The sequence below is a fragment of the Dermacentor variabilis genome, chromosome 2, assembly GCF_050947875.1.
Source record: "Dermacentor variabilis isolate Ectoservices chromosome 2, ASM5094787v1, whole genome shotgun sequence".
Lineage (NCBI taxonomy): Eukaryota > Metazoa > Arthropoda > Arachnida > Ixodida > Ixodidae > Dermacentor > Dermacentor variabilis.
In genome coordinates, this window is record NC_134569.1 from 82,875,232 (window position 1) to 82,897,632 (window position 22,401).

A 22,401-nucleotide genomic window follows, 5' to 3' on the forward strand; every position below is an offset into this window, starting at 1 on the left:
CCGCTGCTTCGCTGCTTCTTGTTATTAGAGAAATGATTAGTATAGCATTATTAGTAATAGTGTCACTAGTATACCGTTAATGCTTATCTTTAGCGCTACTACTGCAATTATCTCCCAGCTGTGCACGTGCTAGCCAAGCCGTGCATGTGCACGCACGGCTTAGCTAATTAGCACTCGCGTAGCTGGCAAGCGCCCGTGGCGGTAGCGTTAGGTTCTGTTGTCACATTAAAGATGCACAAAAGCGGTAGTTTATGTTGTCTTAATTGCGAAGGTATTCCTCTTCGGGCAGAGCAAACCATTTACCCCGCTGTGCTTTCGTTCGCAGTGTCATTTTTTCGTGAATGGGAATCAGTGAAAAATATAGAAACGTACTCATTTATTTATTTATTTCAATGCCTTCAACGCCCGAAGGCTTTACGGAAGTAAGTAGGGAAAAAAGTACGTGCCATAGGCGGTTAGTACATATAATAATCTTCAACGGCAGATTTAAATTCGGGAACATTGAGAATGTTGACGGCGGAGGTGGGCAGTTGATACCATTCTTTGACTGTCCTCGGGTTGAACGAATCAGAATACAAAATAGTGCGACAAAAGGGAAGTCAACATTTACGACGGTGGTTAGTACGACACAATAGATGAGTTGGCCCACTGAGAAGTTCCTTGTTCAAGAGTGCATTATGAAAGATCTTGGGGAGCATTGATAAACGGGACATTTTCATGTGCAAGGAGAGGTCGGGAAGCTGCGAAATGAGTTTCATCGATGATACACTCGAAAATCAGGAATAATTTCGCAAAATGAAACGCGCGCTACGGTTTTGCAACGGTTCCAGTTGATAAAAAAAATAAATCCGAGGACACCTAAGCACATCTTACGAGTTGTGAATGCGAAAGCATTAATGCCCAATTGGACGCCGTTGAGCAGTCCTTTCAGTTTTGCGCTGCGAGTAATGTACCATAGCGGTACGTACTGCCCGAGCCAGCAAGCAGCAGCAGCTAGCGGTGCCAACGGCGCATGCCACCGACGCCCTGCGCGATGAGAGACCGAGGAAGCAGTAGCGGCCGCTAAGGCCGGCAGGCGCGCGCATCAGCCAAGCCCAGCGGCGGTGAGAGAGAGAGAGAGAGAGATACTGAACTGCGCGCCGGCTTCCGAGAGCCAGACGGCGGCACCCAAATTTACATTGAGTCATTAGAGAGCTTCAGTTTAGGGGACGCAAGCGGCTTGCGTACGCAAGAACTAGGGGCGACGGTACTGTGCATGCGAAGACGGTTCTGCGCATGCGCAGTACCGCACGACTGCCTCGCCGACGACAAGCCGTCTCGGCCCGCGGAGTCGCGCCGCCGTATCTGCTCCGTCGAGGCGCGCTCGTGACGTGGTGTCGTAGCCAATGGGAATATGCGTGCCGTTTCGCTGCTACAGACGCCGGCTTTTTCGCTCAATAGGCCATTTGATGCTTTCGCATAAAACATTCTTTACTAGGATCCCACAATGCATATGCATATTCAAGCTTAGGCCTTGTAAGTGTTTCATGTAAGGTTAATTTAAGAGACAACGATGCTATTCAAAAGATGTGGTGTAAATATATCCTATTGCGCGATTAGCATTATTAACAACGTAGTTAACATGATTTTGCTAAGAAAGATTAGCAGTTATACGATATCCTTGATACTTATAAGACGTTACTTCGTCTAACACGGAACCAGCAATGTTACAAAGAGGAGGGTTACAAGTGGTTGATTTCCTGGAAATTCTCATTATTTTGCACTTTTTAGCATTCAAATGCATTTGCCATGCGTTACAATTAACAGTTAGTGATAGCGTCAAGGATAGATTGAAGAGCTGTATGATCAGCGTCAGATCATGCAGTCGTCAGCCCATGGCCTAATAGATGACTGAACTACATTAGTCATGTCGTTAGCATAAATTGAAAATAGAAGAGGGCCTAGGACAGAGCCCAGCGGCACTCCCGAAGTAACTGGACACGAAAGGGAATCAAAATAGTTAGCTGTAACAAATTACGTTCTGTTAAAGAGAAAGTTTTCAATCCAGGCAATACTGTTGGGATCCATGTTTAATTTGCTAATTTAAAACATATTAGTGAATGAGAAACAATATAGGAATAAGCAACAGATGAAACACCCGTTCATTACTAAAGAGTTCACCAGTAAAACAATTTAGTTGCGTTTCCCATGACGATGATTGAATCTGAATTCTCTGAATTTAGGTGCCAGAACCATGATTTGGTTATGAGGAACACCGTAGTAGGGGACTGCGGATTAAATTTAACCACCAGGGGACCTGTAACGGGCCCTAAATGTACGGGACACAGATGTTTTAACATTTCGCCTCCATTGAAATGGGGCCGCTGCGGCCGTGATTTGATTTGGCCGAGCAGCGCACCATAGCCGCTAAGCCACCGCGGCGGGTTAAAATAATTTACGAAAGCCATGGTGTTTGTCCTTGAAAAATTCATTAGACTCGAGGAACCTAGCTGAACATGAGTAGATTACATGTTTTAAGAGCTTGCAGGGGATGCTATAGCGATATAGGTCTGTTTAAGTTTAAGTTACATGATTATTAACAGTTTTAATTAACTGTAGTCTGTAGCTTTTATGCAAAGCTTTGCTGGAGGGCTTTTACTCACTAAATATTTAGATTAGGAATTTCAATTTTACATTTAAGTAACGTTTGTATTAAGTAACTGTTCACTGTTCTAGGAAATGTGACGTTCGAAAACGATTTAGAGAGCATTCAGAAGGAAGCAAAACGGCTCCACGAAAACGGCACAAATATTATCATCGCCATCACTCACTGTGGCTATCCTCGCGAATTGGAAATCGCGGCGAAAGTACCCGAGGTTGATATTATCGTAGGAGGCCACACGAACACATTTTTGTATCACGGTGAGTAAACGTTTTTCGAAGTGACCATTGCAAGCGTGTTTGAATGATGTGATACGCGTTCCATTGGCGATACGCTACTATTGAAACGTGCGCGATTTCAGTCCGATAATTTCACGACATCCATGTGTTTTCCGTAAATATTTACAAAAATTACCTGAGCTCACAAACTGAACATCATTTGCATCAAAACTGTACGAAAAACATGAAATTCGTCGTAGAGCGTACAGGCGCTCGAACAGGGCTTACATGCAGCTCTCCCTCTTTCAGCCGCCATGGCCATGAGTGGCGATGGCTAACAATGCCTTGGTTATCTTGTACACTTATATAAATATCCAAGAATGTGCATACAAGAATAGCCGCCAACGCAGCACCATTGGTAGTGCAACGCGCGCGTAATGCTGAGATTGTGGGTTCGGTCCCACCAGCGACAAATTTTTTCGTACGCTTTCAATTCCCTATAGCTTCTCATTTCTACTATACAATTAAAACTACAAATAACTTCCCCTTTGCTTTCCTTCGCTTCATTACCTGTTGGCTTCATATGGTCGTGACTAACAGAAGTCGGACCCCTCGGTTCCCTTTGTCGTGTAATCTTTGAACAAGTCACCTATTGCGGTTAATCGGACTCTGGCATTGTCGAGACCGAGAATTTGAGATGTATGTAATCATGTCGTAGCGGTTTCAGTTTTGTTCTTTTAGTATTATACGACGTGCCGCCACGAGAAGCCCAAGTAGATGTCGTGGTATTAACCAAAGGACATAGGATTAATTTTTCCAGTTGAAAGTTCGGGAAGTAAACGCAACAGCCTGTAGGAACCAACGACAGTATTACGTCCAACCATATTGTGAGGTGTGACTCTCTTATGGATACTTCATGCTGAGTACCATATAGACTTGGGCGTTTGTAAAGGAGTACCGACATTGCATATTCAACTTGTCAATTTTTCCGTTAAATGAAGGTACTGGACTCTTCTCACAGCGCCCTAAATAATGTAATATAATAGCTAGTCTACAGCTTGCTTTGGTGTCGTTTTGCAGGAGGTGATTGTGTCGTCCCGTAGTGACGCAGAAGGTGGTGACGTGGGAGCAGGACATCGCGACTGCTTTGACACTCGCTCAGGCTCGCTCGGCCATCTGTTAGGCTTCGACATTGGGCCTCGCAACGAGTAAGAGCATAGGAGGTGAACCAGCAACCCGGAACGAGTACCCAAACGCCGCGATATCCTGCTACCACGTGACTGCCTTTTCCAACTTGAAGTCACGATACAGTCACCTCAAGCGAAACCGAAACTATATGTACAAAACTAATCTATTAAACTATTTAGGATGTTCTCAGGTTTGTCAGCATTTTTTCTATGGTTTAGATGTCCCGGGTCTTCATGCAAAACATGAAGAGTCGAAAATGTCATGTCAGCACTCCATTAAAGAGACGTTAAGGAGCATTAGTAAATCAGTCGAGACCGGTGCAATAAGCTTAATCAAGACTTCCATTTAATCACTTGGCGGAAAAGCGTTGGTTATATGTAGACGAAGTGAAGGCCACAGTTGCACTTTTTATTTCGTGCTGAAACCACCGCACTGCTTCGTCTGTATGACATTACGGACTTCTACATGCTCTCACCTGTCTGACGAACCTAGTGTTGAAAAGTTTTTAAAATTTGCTAGGTTCAGTCCTTGATTCGATTATAATGTTAACCATTCTTGAAAAATTATTTGTGCGCAAAGAAACAGGGACGAAGAAAAGGTGTAACACAAGGGCGAGTGCTCGTCCTTGTGTTGCTCTTTTTCTTCGTCCGTTTGTTTGCGCACAAAATGTTTTTTTTTAATGAATCTGTTCAAACTAGGCCGACTTGCAGTTAAACCATTCTTGAGCAGCTACCGTGAAACTTTCTGACGCCACGGGAAACTAGTGCAAGGACATAAAGGTGATGTCGCCACTCTTTTGTTCCTACATATTTTCTGGCTTTACAAGCCTCTGCTGACAGTAAGGCTGATCTTTCTGGTATCAAAAAAACGCAATGTACTAAACAAGTCTAACTTATGGGTGCAGTAGGCATCCTGGCAGCTGTGAGTCAGGCATAGTACAGTCAAATGTCTTTCCAAAGAAACAAACGGGGGCGCGAGCTTCTTCCGTTATCCAGACGCCTTTGTTGACCATAAATGTCAATAATTGTCACGCGACAAGTATACCCTCTTTATTTCGTTCATTCATATTGCACCAATTGTATCGATGAGCTTGTGTTGACTGCCGGTGTGGTGACGGCCTTGTATCCTGGAGGGAGTTGAAAATGCGTGACATGGCACACATGAAAAATGGCGCAGCTTTTTGGAAAACGCAGCACGAGAACTTCACCACAAAAACGGGTTACACTGGATGCACGTGTTCCTCTCTACCCTCTCGCAGAGAGCACTGGCACTGCTTGTTTTGGCGAGCACAACGGGAGCGCCTGGAAATTGGCGTTCTTGTGCGTTCTCTTTAATAGCCCATCTCACATAAGCTTTAAGCATTGTCTTTCATTTCTTTTAATTGTCTTTCGCTCATTTTATTCGTACACAAGAGTAAGTAAGTGCTTTTTACCCACTGAGCAAGAACACTAAGGGTCTCTGAGGGGCTAATTTTTTTTTTTTTGAATGAATGAATGAATGAATGAATGAAGCCACAGAAGGCACAGGAGGAAAAGATTATTATGTTTAATAGAAGTAATAAGGCAAAAAGAAATGAAAGTGAGTGAAAATATAACTTGCCGCATATAATTCAGAACTATGTTGTGGCTCGTTTATAACGCGAGTGCACATCTTTTCTTTAATACGTGCGGTTGATGCAGTTCTTGTTATTTGAAATACATATCTCCGTACTCCTGACGCGAGGTTGAGGTGAGCTGATTTACTTTCACCACATTTTTACATGCCAGAATGTACCACATTTTTACACACCAGAATGTACATAAGTGGCAACGAATATTGGGATAAAAGCCGCACATCGGCTGCTTGACTAGCCCCACCATATGAACCACTAAGGAAGCAGAATGGAACGACACAGGAATGTGAACATAGCACCCTCCTCAAGATAAACAATAAGTGCAATATAAATCTCCAGAAAACATAAAAACTCAATAAAAAAATACAGCGCATTCAACACAGCATTTGCAATGCAGCATTTCTTGGCAAACCAGATACAGTCTCATCTGTTCGTTTAAACCTGTTTAATATGTTTAGGAGAGAATAGCGCAGCACTTGAAAATCGTTATTTGCACACGGCCGGCGGAATGCTATACCAGGGGTCTGTGTGTTTTGTAAAACGAGGCACGCGTTCTTATGCGTTATATATGTGAACAATAGTGCGGTGCGGGAGTGCACGCGTTCCTCAGCGCTTTTCTCAGAAAAACAAACCATAGCCTCGCAGTAAGCTACTTTGGATTCTTCGAAACTTAGAAGATTAAGTTCAACGTCTAAAATGATATTATCTGCATTTCAGGAGAAGGATATCCTCCCGAAAACAAACCCGAGGGAGACTACCCAACAGTTGTGAACAGAACAGGGAATGGCTCTGCTCTAATTGTCCAAGATTTCTGGTTCGGAAAGTTTCTCGGATTTCTTCAGGCTACGTTTGATGAGCAAGGCCATGCAGTAAACTGGAGTGGAAACCCAATTCTCATGAATGCATCCGTGAACGAAGGTAAAAGCTGCACGTTCCCTGCATGCATAAATCCAACTTCAAGAGCAACAAGCAGTGCGTAGAGGTGCTTAAAAGGCAGTGTTTTTTTAAAGTTATATGCATGTTGGTGTTAGCAATCATTAGCTACAAATATTCAACCCGCAAGCGATAATAGCATGCTATATGGTTCTATTTTGAACAAGGCAGGGTAAAAACCACCTTTCGTGGTGCACTACTGCAGTGGAAATGATGGCAAGCAGCAACGACTCAAATTCACTGTGGATATGATTATAGTTCTCGAAGCCTCTATGGAATGCCTGATGCACATACGTATAGCGAAAGCAAAACGTTATCAGAGAATACTTCACATAACTTTAAGCAGATATTACGCCACGGCTGCGTTCTAAGCGAGTTGTAAGTTTTTACTGTGCTAAAATGATAATTTATTCTTAAAGTTCAGGCCTGCCTTGTTCTCTGACTTGCTGCGACTTGTTCGTTCACTCGTTCCCGTATATATTTAGGTATATGTATGGGCCACACTTTGCTATGTGACATGCGGTATGTGCAGGTTATATTGCCCCACCATTCTGTCACTGAAATTGCTCATACTTTGTCTTACATCTTTGGCAAATTTATACCTCCAAATTTTGACAATGACAGCCCACAAACATATCTCATCAAAAAAACACCGACACCGCATGCCTTTTATGTTAAACCTTCTTAGACTGACATATTAAAGCGTGAAACAAGAACATAAATATGAAAATTATGTCAGTTTTGGCGCAGCGGTGTACTACATCCGGAATCGACTCACGCAAGAGGCCGCGTTTCTACTAGAAAGCTCACCTTCGTGCATAGCGTTCGCCTACAGCGTTTCCCGGTAAACACTACGGTTACATAAGCTGCAGTTGTCGGGAAGCCTGAGAAGCAGTCATGGTTCTTTTAATTCCATCGCGTTCCACTCTCAAAAGGCGAAGCTTAAGTGTCCTAAAATTTTAGCTCTTTATAAGAAAATACCTTTATTAATGCTTCACGATAAAATAGCTTTATTATTTGACTCACGCTGAATTACTTACAACACAGGTGTGACTATGTTTCTTGCCTTTCTTCAGATAAAGACATGTTAGATATTATCAAGAAATACAAGCCAAACGTCACCGCTGCGATGGAACAAAGCATCGGCTACTCGAAGGTTCTGCTGGAGCAAGCTGAAAACATCTGTCGCCTGCGCGAATGCAACCTGGGCAACCTGATGACGGACGCGTACTTCTCTTACTACGCCGACAAGAACAGCTCCAGCCCCGAGCTGTGGTCTGACGTGAACGCGGCCGTGCTCAACGGGGGAACCATCAGGGCACCGATTGAGCAAGGAAGTGAGGGAGCTTTTACCACTTTGTACCACACACTGTGACTGCATAAAGCGGTAAAGTATCTTGGGGGAAGCCAGAGCTGGCTTGTGCAAAAATACTTGCTCGTAGCAGCCACCCATAGACAGTCGCGTCGTTCGTTAAAATTGTTGGTCAGCTCTGTACGCTACTTATTCGGAGACCGCTCAGAAGTGTGGGCAGTTTTCCGACTCCCCTCTCTAATAAACGGAAATCAACCGAGGCTCCCACCCCTATGCATGATTTTAGAGAGCCACAATACATAGTTTCCATTGAAAACAAGCCAAACGGCGCTGTTTTGGTGCAGAGAACACTGTCGCATCACGAATTTCATAGCGCAACAAAGAGTAAATTTCTAGGACAGATGTTTCCTTCAACATTTATTTATTTACCGTACTTGCACGGTTCTACCGCGCTCCGATTGTAATGCGCAGTTATATTACTGCCCAGATATTAAACAAAAATAATAACCTTGGGCCAATTCTACTGCGCACGTCAAGTAACGAAACCAGAGTCAACGCTTACCGTGTTGAAACGCTTTTATGGAACATACAAAAACAAACAAATGTCTTTTTTTTTTGTCCTTTCACTGGAATGCCTTGACAAAAGGCGGTTGAGTCGAAGCGCTGTTACAGGCGTTCAGCAAACTCGAAAATGACGACCTCAAACTAAGGCATAAACCGTAAACAAACAACATCCGTTCGATGACAGTGTGGCTAGCTACCTTGCATTGAGCTTTTTATTTTTAGTAAGAATCGGTTTCGGTTTTGATTTTGAGAATTAGTTACGATTGTACCGCGCATGCAAACTTGAACGTACTTTTATTCAAAAAAGCTGCTAGTTAGAATCGTGCGAATAAGGCATTCATTCATTCATTCATTCATTCATTCATTCATTCATTCATTTAAAGCGCAGTTAACGGCACCAACTATTTGCATAACTTATGTAATTGATGCCCTGTGGACTGGTCTCGGAACCAGTCGAGCACAAAAGGATATATATATTCATTCCCCGTTTGCTTCAATTTTTCGATGAAAACAGCACTGAACTGAAACTTATGTTTATTTCTCTTCAAAAAAAAAAAACCTTTTAATTTTTACAAATAGTTCTCGAAGCTGTCAACGAAAGCAACGCCACGTCAATTTGTCGCAACTGTACTACGCAAACAGATGATTTCCTGCCACACTCAAAGCGGTGAGGGAAAAATGATCTCTGAGAGTTCAGTTATAAAAGCACGATGCATGCACGTTCCACGAATTTGACCGAACGCATCGCGACACTCCACCATTAAGCTCGAGCCCGTAGTGGACCTTCCGGAGGGTTTATTTGCACCGCTAAGTCCAACATATGCACTTTGCGCCAATATATTCCCGCAACCACTGTTTGCGCGTGGGGAGAATTCTCCAGAGGGATGGTGAAATATGTCGAAATAACTATGTTTTAAGAACAACGGCTAAACATTAGAAAGGGCTGGCTGGCTGCATCTAGGCCCAACGACTGAGTTGGCATGGTCAGGCGCTGCAATGTTGAGAAGGAGTTCGTTTGTTCGATTTCCGTCTGCAGAGACCGCGTTCCGACGGGGGTGCAACGCAAAGAAAGCTGCAGTATCGTACTTTGCATGCAAGTTTAGGAACTGCCGTTGAGCAGAATTAATTCGGGGTTCCCTACTACGGCACCTGTCGTAGCGCATGTGTTGCTGTGGAGCGTTAATATCTATAAATCAATCATTTAACGACTAGTATTATGCGATATTTTGATTATTAAAAAAATGCTGGAGCTTTACTAAAGTATCTGCTTCAAGGAGAAGGCAAGCAGCTATTTATACAGAACTACATGAAATAGAGGAAGTTCGATCATTCGAAAGTTCGGGGTTAAATGCACATTTTTGAGGATATAGAACAATCCGTCGCACGGCTCATTCACACAGACGACTTGTGCAACCAATACAGAGGTCGTGCATCCAAAGTGGTTGCAAAGCGACTGGTCGCAGCTTGTCGCAAATGGCCGCGTTTGTCGGAGCGCGATTGTTTTGGGTCAGTCGATCGTTAATCGATTTTTCAGACGCAACTGCAGTCGCAAAGCTGCTGAACCAAACGGTGGTGCAGGAATACGCGGTGCTGTAGACGCCGACGCTTATTTTTACGTGACGATGGTGGTGCGACAAGACGCGAGAGATTTCCGTGTGGGGATGGATAAATATAATGCCTGCTGGTGCGAACATCGGTCACTGGGAGTCACTCCTTGGTCGTCAGTCCTGACTGGTCGCGCGACCTCTGCTAAACGCTGGTGTGAATGCGCTCTAACAGCACCGCTATGGAAAATGGATAACAAACGCCACCCACCATTAGAGGGTCCCTACATTTATTAGTCTTATTTTCAATTGAGTAGAAAAATGCGAACAAATGCAACAGGCAACAGGAAGTTGCTTTTCTCCGTAACTTTAAGTCTTTTTTGTGCTGGTTCGTATTTTAGTGTAGATCTTATTTTGTAAATATTGTAATTATCGTCTTTACACTTGTATATGTGATGGCATTTTCCCACCTCTGGCCCCTTCTGGTGATGCACGAAGCCACATTATTCTCCTTTCTTTTCTTCAAGATATTACATTTGGAGACGTGCTGCAGACAGCACCGTTCGGGCAAACCCTCCTTGTTGTAACCTTGTACGGCTACCAGCTGAAACAAATGTTCGAACACTCTGTTGCAAATTACAGCTACGAGAACAGAAAAGGACAATTTCTTCAAGTGTCCGGTAAGTTATTCAACCTTATGAAACATAGTTCCAGCGCACATTTGGACACGGACGAGGAGAGAAAGACAACACGAACGCTAATGCTAATCATAACCAACTAGTCCAGCTGTCCATACTTAGAGTTATACAACCAGCGCGTGTGGTTTTCGAGGCTAAGCAGACGGGCATAACTTCAGGCACCGCTTCCCAAACAGCGGTTCATGTACCCCGATCGAGGAAGCTTCGAGAGAATTTTATGTTGTTCGCGAGAACCGCTCTGAAGACGAAGTGCTACTGACGGGCATAATGGTACGAAAGAGTCAGCGAAACTTTTCATTTTGGCGCTCCCTAAAAGCCCACAAAAGGGGCATGGTAAATACAGCAAATTTTAGGGTAGTACATAGTACTGTAGGTCTTAAATATATTGAAAGACAAATGCAGGCGCACGTATCAACCAAAAACACAAATCGCTAAGGGGAAGCTGATAACAGCAGCAAAATAACGGTAAAAATAGAACGGCGAACCTTTATCAAATAAAAGCCTTACGCGAGGCATTTGTTTCGAATATTTGTGTATCTGTGTTGAGGCGCATTCACCTCATCGGTTGCAAAACCGGTAGACAAAAAAAGAAAAGTTGATCTTGAATTGACTTGGAACTTCGACTATTTCCGTAACGCCACAACTCCTTCGTTTCCAGCGTGCGACATCACTTTTGTCATTTGTAGTCGAATGCCAGTGACATATCCCCGTTCTTAAAGCATATATAACCGTCCACAGCATGGAACTACGTCTTCATTTATCGCCTCTGCACGACATCCGTTTTCTTTTTTATGTTTATCCGTAATCAGTAATCCGGACTTTCTTCTTTTAGGGCACCAACACACGGGCATCAACAGCTTGGTCTCTGCAATAAAGTTTTTTTCACTCGCTCACCGTCTGCAAGTGAAGCGCAAGAAACAACGGGAGACGAAAGGTGCAGCACGAAGGGTACGCCTGTCCTTGCTTCTTGCGCTTCGCTTACAGTTTATCGTGCCAACAAGGCCGAATTTCTACCCTTCGTTTTACCAGCGTCACGTTAGAGGCCAGCTAGTTGGGGCCCGAATTGACAAATATTTTTTGGGTGTCACGTCTGGGCCTTTTGGCTTGAAATCAATTTGGGTCATATGGGTACGTTGGTACCTTACGGATCTCTTGATGTTTCTTCTTTAAAAAAAAAGAACCGCAAGTTTTCATACACAGCTCGAATATAGCGAGACATGAAAAGTCTCTGGGAGAGCAAAGGAATTGCACAAGACAGAATGAATCGCTTATAAAGTCTTGCGTATATTTTGGCCAGTCACAAAACAGATTCCTGCTTGGGATAGCATAAATCTTCGAGTTTTTCTTCATCTTTGCCACTACTGGCAAAAATTGGCAAAATGAAGTCGCGCGCACAAATGCATACACATTGACTAAAGGTCCGAGGCACGGTGGTAGGCTCTTCTACCACCGTGGCCCGAGGTAGCACCTAGTAACTTATGAGGGGTTCAAGGTGCAGCGGGAGAGCTGGTAAAGTTAGAACCACTGATAAAGTACATGCAAAGTACACTTTGTTTAAACTGCACGTATGCACGCAAAAAATTCGAGGACACCTAAGCGCTTCTTATCAGTTGTGAATACGGAAGCATTGATGTCCGATTGAACGTTGCTGAGCGGTCCTTCGAGTTGTGAACTACTCGCGGGCAAGCGAACGCGTTGAGACGCTCGGCGCGTTTTGATTTGGCTTTACCGAACAGTTAGAACGCAGGCGATTGCGTGGTCAAGGAACGCCCCGATAACAAAGGCTACCGAGAGCGACGGTGACGTAGCATAGCGGCGTTGCCCCCTTACAGAACAGCTGACACGATGATGTTCCGATTCGCCCGCTCAGGCTCGTGACGTGGCGTCACGAGTGCGCCTCCACGATTGAGGATTTAGCTGCTAGATACGCCGGACGCCGGATTTTTCGCTCAATTAGCTATTTGACGCTTTCGCATCAATAACTATGGAGGACACTTTGTTTAAACTGCACGTATACTTATCTCATGCCAACGCCAAGTGGCTCTTCTTCGAGACGATTGGCTTGCACGTGCGCCACGTGGCATGGGCGCACGACAGCAGGACCGCGGGCGAGGACGAGCGAGCAGACGCTCATGCGCACATTCGTCTTCGAGTCACGTCACTTCTTATGGTGTGCGTATCTCGCGATTTATCTCGGCGTTTTCGCGTCTAATATTCCGACGCACAGCCTTTCGTGGCGCCCTCTTGGCTGCTATCATATTACGTATATCAATTTACGCGTACGAGCATCGCCAGCCGAGCCTTCGGTTGGCGGCCGCTCAGCCGAAACACCAAGGCTATGCGAAAGTTCCTGTTCATCAACGAAAAAATGGTAGTGAAACGCTTGGCAACCGGATTTCAAGCAGGAATATATTGCTTGCCGGCTCCTCCGGAGAACGTTAAGCTTTATAGTACCCTGCTGCAACACAAGATTTGGCAAAGCTAGTAGGTATGCTTATGTCCCAAGAATATTAAATGACCTACCTGATCATGTATTTACTGCAACCACAAAACGAAACTTGAAAAAGCTGTTGAAGGCACTATAAGCTATGTATAACATGTGACGAAGAAGGTCGGCAGGTTGAAAAGCCCCGTTGCCCCATCGCATGGCTCGTAGCGAGTTCGTCTGCGCCCTACTTGCTGGTGCAGAGTTTGTCGCTGCTGCTCTACGAGCCGAATAAACCCCCCCTTACAATTGGTGTAAGGGGGTTTATGAACCTATGACAATGAACTTTCTGCTTGGTCGGAAGCCTCTGATGATGCCTTTACAACTCTTCGTCGCCTACTCACGTCTCCGTAAATTTTGCGCCATTTTGATCCAAGCGCGCCTGCAGAAAGTTCATTGTCGCCTTGGAGAAGTTGGCCTAGTGGCGCGATCACAGTAGTGAAATTGCGAACGAAACGTCGAAAATAGGAGCATAGGCCAATGAAGCTACGTAGTGCTTTCAAGTGAATGGGCTTCGGAAATTCGGATACGGCGCAAAGTTTAACAGGATCAGGAAGAATGCCTTCTTTGGAGACAACGTGTCCTAATATAGTGAGTGTTCCAGCCGCAATTCGGCACTTTTTTAAGTTAAGCTGGAGACCGGCATTCCGGAGACAGGTAAAAACTTGATGTAAACGGCGAAGATGGGTCGGAAAATCAGGGGAAAAGACGACAACGTCGTCGAGGTAACAGAGACAAGTATGCCACTTCAGGCCGCGTAGGATGCCGTCCATCATGCGTTCAAAGGTGGCGGGCGCGTGGCACAGACCGAATGGCATTACAGTGAATTCATACAAGCCGTCTGGATATACAAACGCGGTTTTTAGAACAGTCAGCGTCATCCATGGGCACCTGCTAGTAGCCAGAGCGATCAAAGGAGGAAAGAAGCTCCGCTCCTTGCAAACAGTGAAGTGCGTCGTCAATACGGGATATACAAAGGGTATACATCCTTTCGGGTAATCTTGTTAAGCCTTCGATAATCGACGCAAAATCGTACAGTGCCATCTTCTTTTTTAACTAGCACGACTGGTGATGCCCAGGGACTACTAGAAGGCTGGATGACACCGCGTTTGAGCATATCGTTCACCTGGTCATTGATACTCGGTAGGGATACTCGGTAGGAACGCTGTCGAATGGATGCATGGCTCCCAGTGTTAATAGTGTGCGAAACAGTAGTTGTGCGGCCGAGTGATGTTGCTTGGCAGTCAAAAGAGGAAGAGAAGCCTTGGAGCAAGCGAAGAAGTTCGTCCCGCTGCGTCGTCGTAAAGTCACTGGCGTAAAAGAACGCGGCAGTGACTGAGGAGGCGATGCCTCTAGAGCGGCAAGATAAGTGGAGTCGTCCGTCATATCAAATATTGAAGATGAGGCAGGTGGCTCTGCTCGGCCAAGGCTTTCACGGCGGCGTAAAGTAATTGGTTCAGCCGATAGGCTTGAGACGCACATGAGAGAGGCGCCAGCTTTGAACTCGAGGACCGCGAACGGCAGTGGTATAGTGAACGGCGGCGAACTAAGAGTTCAGACGGAGCGAAGAGTACTGTGCCGTCATCTACAGAGTCACAAGAGATACTGACAAGAGTGGAAGACCAGGCATATACAAAGGTGTCTTCTGAAACAGCAATTTTGCGACAACGGTCCTTGTGGTCAGTGATAATATCGTCCGAAAACTGAAACAGCTCGATTTCGGCGCGGGCGCAGTCAACGACCGCATGATGTGTGGAGAGAAAGTTCCAACCTAATATGACGTCGTGCGAACATGATGGCAACACGATGAATTTTATTATATAAAGGACCTCCTGAAGGACGTCACGAACGATGCAGGCGCCGGATGGCTCGACGTACTGCGCGCTGGCAATCCGAAGAAACAGTCCAGTAAGCGGCGTCATCACTTTTCCTATATTGGGGAAATTCGGGCATCTATCACTGAAAGTGCAGCGCCGGTGTCGGCAAGTATTAGCGTCAGTGTTCTTTCTATTGCGTCTTCAATATCGTTTTTCGGGGATGTGTGAGGCCTTATACATTTCGCAGACATCGCAGTTCTCGCTTCCTGAACTGCGATCTTTAGTTTTCCTGGCGCAGAGGGCTCCGCCGACGGTGCAAATATTATATGCTGTTCTCTTTTTCTCGTTTCTTGTATTTCTGTCGTGACTGATTTTAACTGAGTTTCTGTTCCATTTTGTTGTTGCGGTGAGCTTCACCAGTTTTTCATTGCTGTACATGTTTCCATATTGTTTTTGTTTGACGTGCCAGGCCAAGTCGCACAAGCCACCTCCTTGGCTTTGACGAGCCTGCCTTCTGATGTACGAATATTGTAAGATGGCATCAATAATAATAATAATAATAATAATAATAATAATAATAATAATAATAATAATAATAATAATAATAATAATAATAATAATAATAATAATAATATTTGTGCCCCATTGCTTAAACTAAGAGCGCGAAGAACAGGCAGAGATAAATAATAATAATAATAATATTATTATTATTATTATTATTATTATTATTATTATTATTATTATTATTATTATTATTATTATTATTATTAAGCAAGGCTTTTGATATCGTATGCCGCAGGATACTCCTCCATAAGTTGACACAACTTGATCTGCGACCCTCTGTCACAGCGCCGATAAAAAGCTACTTACGCGACCGGTACTGCAACGTTAGCGTCAGTCGTCAGAACTTTATGCGGTTACAAGTAGAGTTCCTCAAGAGTCTGTCCTGGGCTTTCTTCTTTTCTCGCTGTTTATTATTGATGATATTTCGGCAGTCATTCAAAACTCTTCAATTTTGGTATATGCTGATGACGCGAAACTTTTCAAGGCGGTAAAATATGCTAATGATTTCACCGCTCTTCAGAAGGACATTGCAAATTTTGCTTCATGGTGCGTTGAAAACCAAGCTGGTCATAAATGCATGAAAACCGAAAGTCGTAAGCTTCGCGCGGAAGACTAACAGGACTTTACTTCCCTATAGTGTTAAAGAAGTTCTCCTGCCAAGAGCTCAAGGAACAAAGGACCTTGGAGTGTACTTCCATAGCTCTCCGAGTTTCTCACCAAACGCTCAACAAACGAGGCAGCGTGCACTTCGAACGCTCGGCTCAGTATGTCGGGTGACGAGAGACTTCAAACAACCTGGGCCATTCGTAACTTTATACAAGAGCGTGTGCCTTCCAGTTCTTGAGTACGCCTCCGTTGTTTTTTTTTTTTTGGGGGGGGGGGCACTTGTAAGTCAAATTGTGAACTTCTCGAAAATGTACAAAAAAAGTTCACACCTATATTTAAACATCGATTCTGTCGAAAGCCTTCCATCTCGATAGAGCAAACACAGACACTCACGTTACCTACACTCACCTGTAGACGCTATAAATCGGTTGTTCTTTTTCTTCACAAATATTTACATCGAAATATCTGCTGCTTGCACTTGCTTTCTAATGTGCGCTTTTACATTCCGCAGAAAAGCACAAGGAAACAGCGCGCCTTTCAGCCTTAAGATTTTTGTGACCCTCTATGTAGAGTGAATGCGACGTATAAAGCCCATTCAGAGTGCCTGGATATATTCATGCCTAATTATAATACTTTCCTGAAAGTAGTTGCAGAAGAACTTCAATAACTGAATTAAAGCTCTCATCTATTGTGTGTTCCGTCATTCTGTAATCCTTCTCTGTTTCTCCACTTTTGCTTTGTATTCTGTTCGTGCACACATTTTGTGATCTGTTAAAATCTACATTCGCGAAATTATGTTCTTTATGTGTACGCGCGTGTGTATGTGTGTGAGTGCGTGCGGGCGTGCACTGTTTTTCCTGTGCGTTGTTTTGCCGAGTACGCCACCACGAAGACCCTCGGGGTTGTTCTTGGGAGCTTAAAAAAACACTTCTGATCATCAATTAATTAATGCATTAATTTTTAACGCGGCTTCGGAAAACACGCTGAAATAATTATTGAAGGAGCTATGGTGAAATTAACTTCCAGAACGCTTTGACATCGTAATATTCACTGCTTCAAATTCTTTTAAGTAGAATAACGAAATGTTATGTTGTTCTTCTTTTTCGGGTGACGATCAGCATTATTATTATTATTATTATTATTATTATTATTATTATTATTATTATTATTATTATTATTATTATTATTATTATTATTATTATTATTATTATTAGAACATAGACCTTTCCATGTTCCTGCCTGTCATCCCCTACGCTCAGTCGTCCACAGAATACCAAATCTTTATAACGCATGTTTTCATTATTCTGACATTTTTCATAACTCGCTCTAAATGTTCTTTTCCGAGCTTTACACTGTTATATCATGGTTTCACATATTGTTCAACTGCCTTCCTCATTTTTTTTCTTTTGTATTGACCTTGCGCCTTATTGTACGTACACTTTTCTCTTCGACATTGTTCTTTTTATTCATTTTTTTACTTATATTCCTATTCATTTCTTTAACCTAAATTCCCCAGGGCTTTTCTTATTAACATATGCGTGCGCCAACACTTAGGCCTCAAGGTTGTTCCTTGGCACGGTAAATAAATTATTGATTATTATTATTATTATTATTATTATTATTATTTGTGGAAAAACGGATGACCGTTCTCCGTTTCTACTATCAACATCGACACATAGGTTGCCCACCAACTGCAAGTTCTTGGCAAGAGAAAAACTGTTGTCTTAGGCAGTAGACTACGTATATCATATGCTAGACCTGCCGCAACTACTTCCGACAGATACGCATTACTGCCTGCTTGTTTTGAAAACGTGTGATGCTTGTTTTTCAGGAATACATGTTGCGTACAACTTAAGCTCACCGCCGAACAAACGAGTCTTATCGATTGACATACTCTGCACAAACTGTACGGTACCTGTCTATCAGCCAGTCGAAGACTGCACCGTTTACAATATCGTCACAACTGATTTTGTGGTCAGAGGTGGAGACGGATTTCAGAAGGCGACGAACGCTACTGATTCAGGTAGGTGGATGCTCTACCATACACCTTTGATTCTTTAGAGCGACGGCAATCAAGAACATAATCATAATTTGAGTGGCATTAAAAAATTACCGTTTTGCAATGCCGTAAAAATGTCCTTGGTTCGGGAGGGAAGGCTTGACAACCCGAAAAGATGCAGAGACAAGACAAGTGGCGACACCTCCTTGAGCTTCTCGTACTAACTCGGCATGACGTCATATATTTCGACGGTGTCTGCTAGGGCCTAGCAAACTTTCTGTACGAAAAAGATGGACTACATTCTATTGACGTACTTCAACTTCTGAGGGGCTACAATGCCCCCCCCCCCCCAAAAAAAAAATACTTGGAAATCCATATTATTATTATTCAAACCTCAAGCGCGTGTACCTTGTACCTCGAATGGGGTGAAGACATTGCAAGCGCAGGCGAAAAAGGCTCATTATTGGGGGTGTCCGAATAGCTACATTTCTAAGTAACCAATTTACGAATATTCCCAAAAAAGTATACCTTCGAATGTGTAATCGAATGCTGAAATTGCGGTAAGTTTAGCCGAGTCTTTCTAAACGAAAAATGCTATTTGCGTTCGTTAAGTGATAGGCGTAATATAGGTAAAGAGTTGGTTTCAGGTCAACTGAGAAGCTTGTAAATATAAAACAACTGAAATGTTATTGTATATGGTGCGCAATGGCACTGGCAGTAGTGAAATTAAGATCACCGCATTCACCTAGTAGAGTGCTGTGCTTGCTGAAGAGCCGATGTGTAATACTACAGCACCACTAATACAGCTCCGCACATAAGTTTGGACGAAGTCCAAACATACTAAATTTGAATAACTAACAAATTGCTTTGCCTAAATAGGCACAACAAATTTGTAGGGTGCATATGGCGAGGCATGGAATTTCAGCTACTGAAAACTATTGCGCAGAGGTGACCTCCTCAATATGTTCGCTCAGAGACTGTTGCCTCCGCATAGCAACCGCAGCTCCGCTCCTGCAAAATCATTCAGAAGATCCCATATATCCACTTACACCTATCCTCATACCTGCAGACCAAAAACTCTTGTTATCCGTTATATAGCATTCAATGGAAACGAATATTCGGCAGCTTCAAACGAGTAAATCTCGAATCAATCCGAATTCGAGATTTTGAATATTCACATGCCACTACTGAATATATTTTGAAAGCTCAGTCTCCTGCAATCAACGCCAGACTCAGCGAAGGCATGTGAATTTCGTCGTCTTCAAGGACGCCTACCTCCGAACATAACTCGCAACAATCACAGTGCCAAGAGAGCTTAGCGCTGCACACTCATATTAAGCCGAAGCGGAAGCAAATGAATAAAGCCTTGATGCTACTACTTGCTGATTTGAACACCACCGTGGCCAGAACAGCCGTGCAAATAATGCACGCTGTGGAGACAATTGCCTGCTTCTCTTCATAAGCTAGAAGCATTGTTACCAAGCACAGAGATAGATGCCCGTCTTTGGCATCATGCGTTTGTTTCATTATCATTTCCACCCCTTCTTTTCATTTACCTCCTCTGTTTAACTTGTGTGTTTTTTTAGTTGCACCAAATATTTAAGCATCGCCTGTGGCAGGTAACACAATTCTAACGGATGAACTAATTTACTTGGCGAGGCGGACATTACTTCTACGAGTAATCAAAACGCTTAAATCAATAATTAGCATACTTGCACTGATTAATTATATAGGGAGTTTACGGCAAATATTGCAATTTACTTATTGTAGCCTGCAAGTTCGCAAGGCGTATCTGCTCAGAACGAATTCTCAGAATCGGAGTTATCTCAGTTATCAATTTTCAACGTGTTTAAGGTAATACATCGGCGTTCCAGTTACTATTGTGCTTCAATGCAGAAAACACCTTTTTCATTAATAAATTAAGTGAAACAACAGTGCATTTCTACGGCATGTTTATCGGCGCATATCTCGAAACCGGTGCCATCCTGGGAATTCGCTCCAAGTCGATATTCTTTGCAAGCTGATCACTAGCTATACAGTTCGTAGATTGCAATGCGTGATGTAAATTAATTGGTGCGAAACATTTAGTGAAATTCGGCTAATTAGCCAATTACGCTTTTAATTTCTCGTGTAAGTAATGTCCGCCTAAGCAAGTGTTATAGTTCAAGGGTTAGGACGGTGTTATCTGCCACAGACGGTTTTTAAAGATTTGGTGCAGCTAAAGAAAACAAGACGCCCCTATATACGTTCCCGCTTTCCTCTTCCTTACCAGATCAGAAATGCGCCCATCCCGCCGACTTCTCATCTTTCCGCCATTATGTGCATAAGTGTACAAAATTATGTGTAACTTTAACACCTGTTTATGAGACAAAGAGTAGCCGCATTCATATTTGTGCGCCATATCCCTTTCTGTTAATATGTAAATAAAACAAATAAAGAGAAAAGGAAAAAGTGCTCTCTCACTCTTTCTCCTTCTTTTTCTTTGGGTAAGGCAGAAAGATAAGTTCTAGTCTATATATATATATATATATATATATATATCAATTACTGTTGGCCGTCTTGGCCGTAACAGGGTGGGTATAGCAAATATGCACATAACGTAAAAAATGTAAACACTTTACAAACGTAAATAGGACATGAAGCAATGAATGTTGGAAATACAATGCAAAACAAATGACCAAATACAAATACAATCTTCTGGCTAAGAAATGCATGTTTGTAATATTGTGACAGTGAAATCGGAAACAGCGTAAAAGAAAGACTATTGTATGCATTTCTAGAATAGTGCGACAACGTTTGCACGACACAACTAAAATTCAAAAAAATGATATATATATATATATATATATATATATATATATATATATATATATATATATATATATATATATGTGTGTGTGTGTGTGTGTGTGTGTGTGTGTGTGTGTGTGTAAAGAAACACTTCAGTGGCTTAACTTGTGCTACTTCTTATCATCCCAGGTCCTGTGGATTTTGAAGTTCTTAAAGATTACATCAAGAAAATGTCTCCAATAAAGACCCCTGTAGAAGGTCGTATCAAAATATACGGGAATGTAACCACGAGTAATGCGACAATCACGAAGACCCGCTGAGTGTCGATTGTGACGCGCCCGACAAGGTTATGAGGGCGCAGAGAAAAGGAACAACAGATGTGTCACTCGTCCTCGTGAATAAGCCATGCGGGTTCATTCCGTGTGTGTGTGTGTAAAAGGAATAAAGTTGAGAGCAAAATAAGGTCAGTGTCATGGCGTCAATCGCTATGCATGAGGACAAACACTGTAGTTATGCGCGACAACGAGACTGTAAGCTTTTCGATAAAATAAAGTCAACTTAACCGATTTAACCCCCGAAGTCCAGCGCATAATTTTTGATACGCTCATTTTGATACCTCGAAATTCTGATTTATGGGTGGAAAACTTAGCCTATAGCCAGTCTTTTTGATTCCTAGAGCGAGTCCTCAGTTGTGAGTTGTTGATGAAAAAATTAATTGCGACGCTAATTAGTTTTTACACAGCTAACCTTTTTTGTTGCTATTTCTTTACACGAAGATACTCCCAATAGCCAGTTGTGAAAGGCGGACAAGTCGTTTTAATTTTCCTTGATAAGGAAGGGTGTTCGTACTTTGTGAGGTTGAGTGCTACGCTATGAGAGCACGCTCGCAAGTTTAATTGAAAATGTTGTTTATTAACGCTATCTCTCAGAGTTAATCCATTACCAAATCTTGCGTCGTTGATTTAGGAGTGAGAAAAAATGCTTAGAGACAGGCTGAGAGGTTGGCCTGAGCTATAGCTTGCTCTGGCCCGCTGCTCTACACTGGGGATAAAGGACGGGGAGGAAAAGGCTGATGAATGATTATGATGAACATCCGTGACAAAAGTTATTGCGTCACCGTAGGAATAAGTTACTATAAGCAGCGTGCAAACAGACGAGCACAACTCAGAAAGACGAAGAACCAACGCTGATCTTCGTCTATCAAAGTTGTCCTCTGTCATTGCATTAGTCCACAAGTCTCTAATATTAAATATGTAAGAGTGTAACACTCTGTGAAGTCTAAAATAACGTAAGATATTACACGGACGGAGACAAACCGCCACTTATGCTGGCTTCCTCAGCATAGTTCACGCATAAAGAAAGCTGAGTGTTGGGCCGGGGGACGCCAGTGCCCATTTATGTGGGCAACCGGCGGCGACGTGGATTTCGAC

The 22,401-nt window shown here is 43.2% G+C and overlaps 1 protein-coding gene across 1 annotated transcript in view; it reads left to right on the forward strand.

Annotated features, from left to right (window-relative positions):
* Positions 1 to 21,442, forward strand: part of LOC142572180 (protein 5NUC-like) — an 80,647-nt gene extending 59,205 nt beyond the window's left edge. Inside the window, exons 5-10 of the mRNA XM_075681113.1 lie at positions 2,716 to 2,901; positions 6,377 to 6,577; positions 7,669 to 7,929; positions 10,540 to 10,692; positions 18,014 to 18,205; positions 21,161 to 21,442. Of these exons, the coding sequence (XP_075537228.1) occupies positions 2,716 to 2,901; positions 6,377 to 6,577; positions 7,669 to 7,929; positions 10,540 to 10,692; positions 18,014 to 18,205; positions 21,161 to 21,291 (1,124 nt within the window). The 3' untranslated portion in view covers positions 21,292 to 21,442. The remainder of the gene's footprint in view (positions 1 to 2,715; positions 2,902 to 6,376; positions 6,578 to 7,668; positions 7,930 to 10,539; positions 10,693 to 18,013; positions 18,206 to 21,160) is intronic.
* Positions 21,443 to 22,401: the final 959 nt, after the last annotated feature.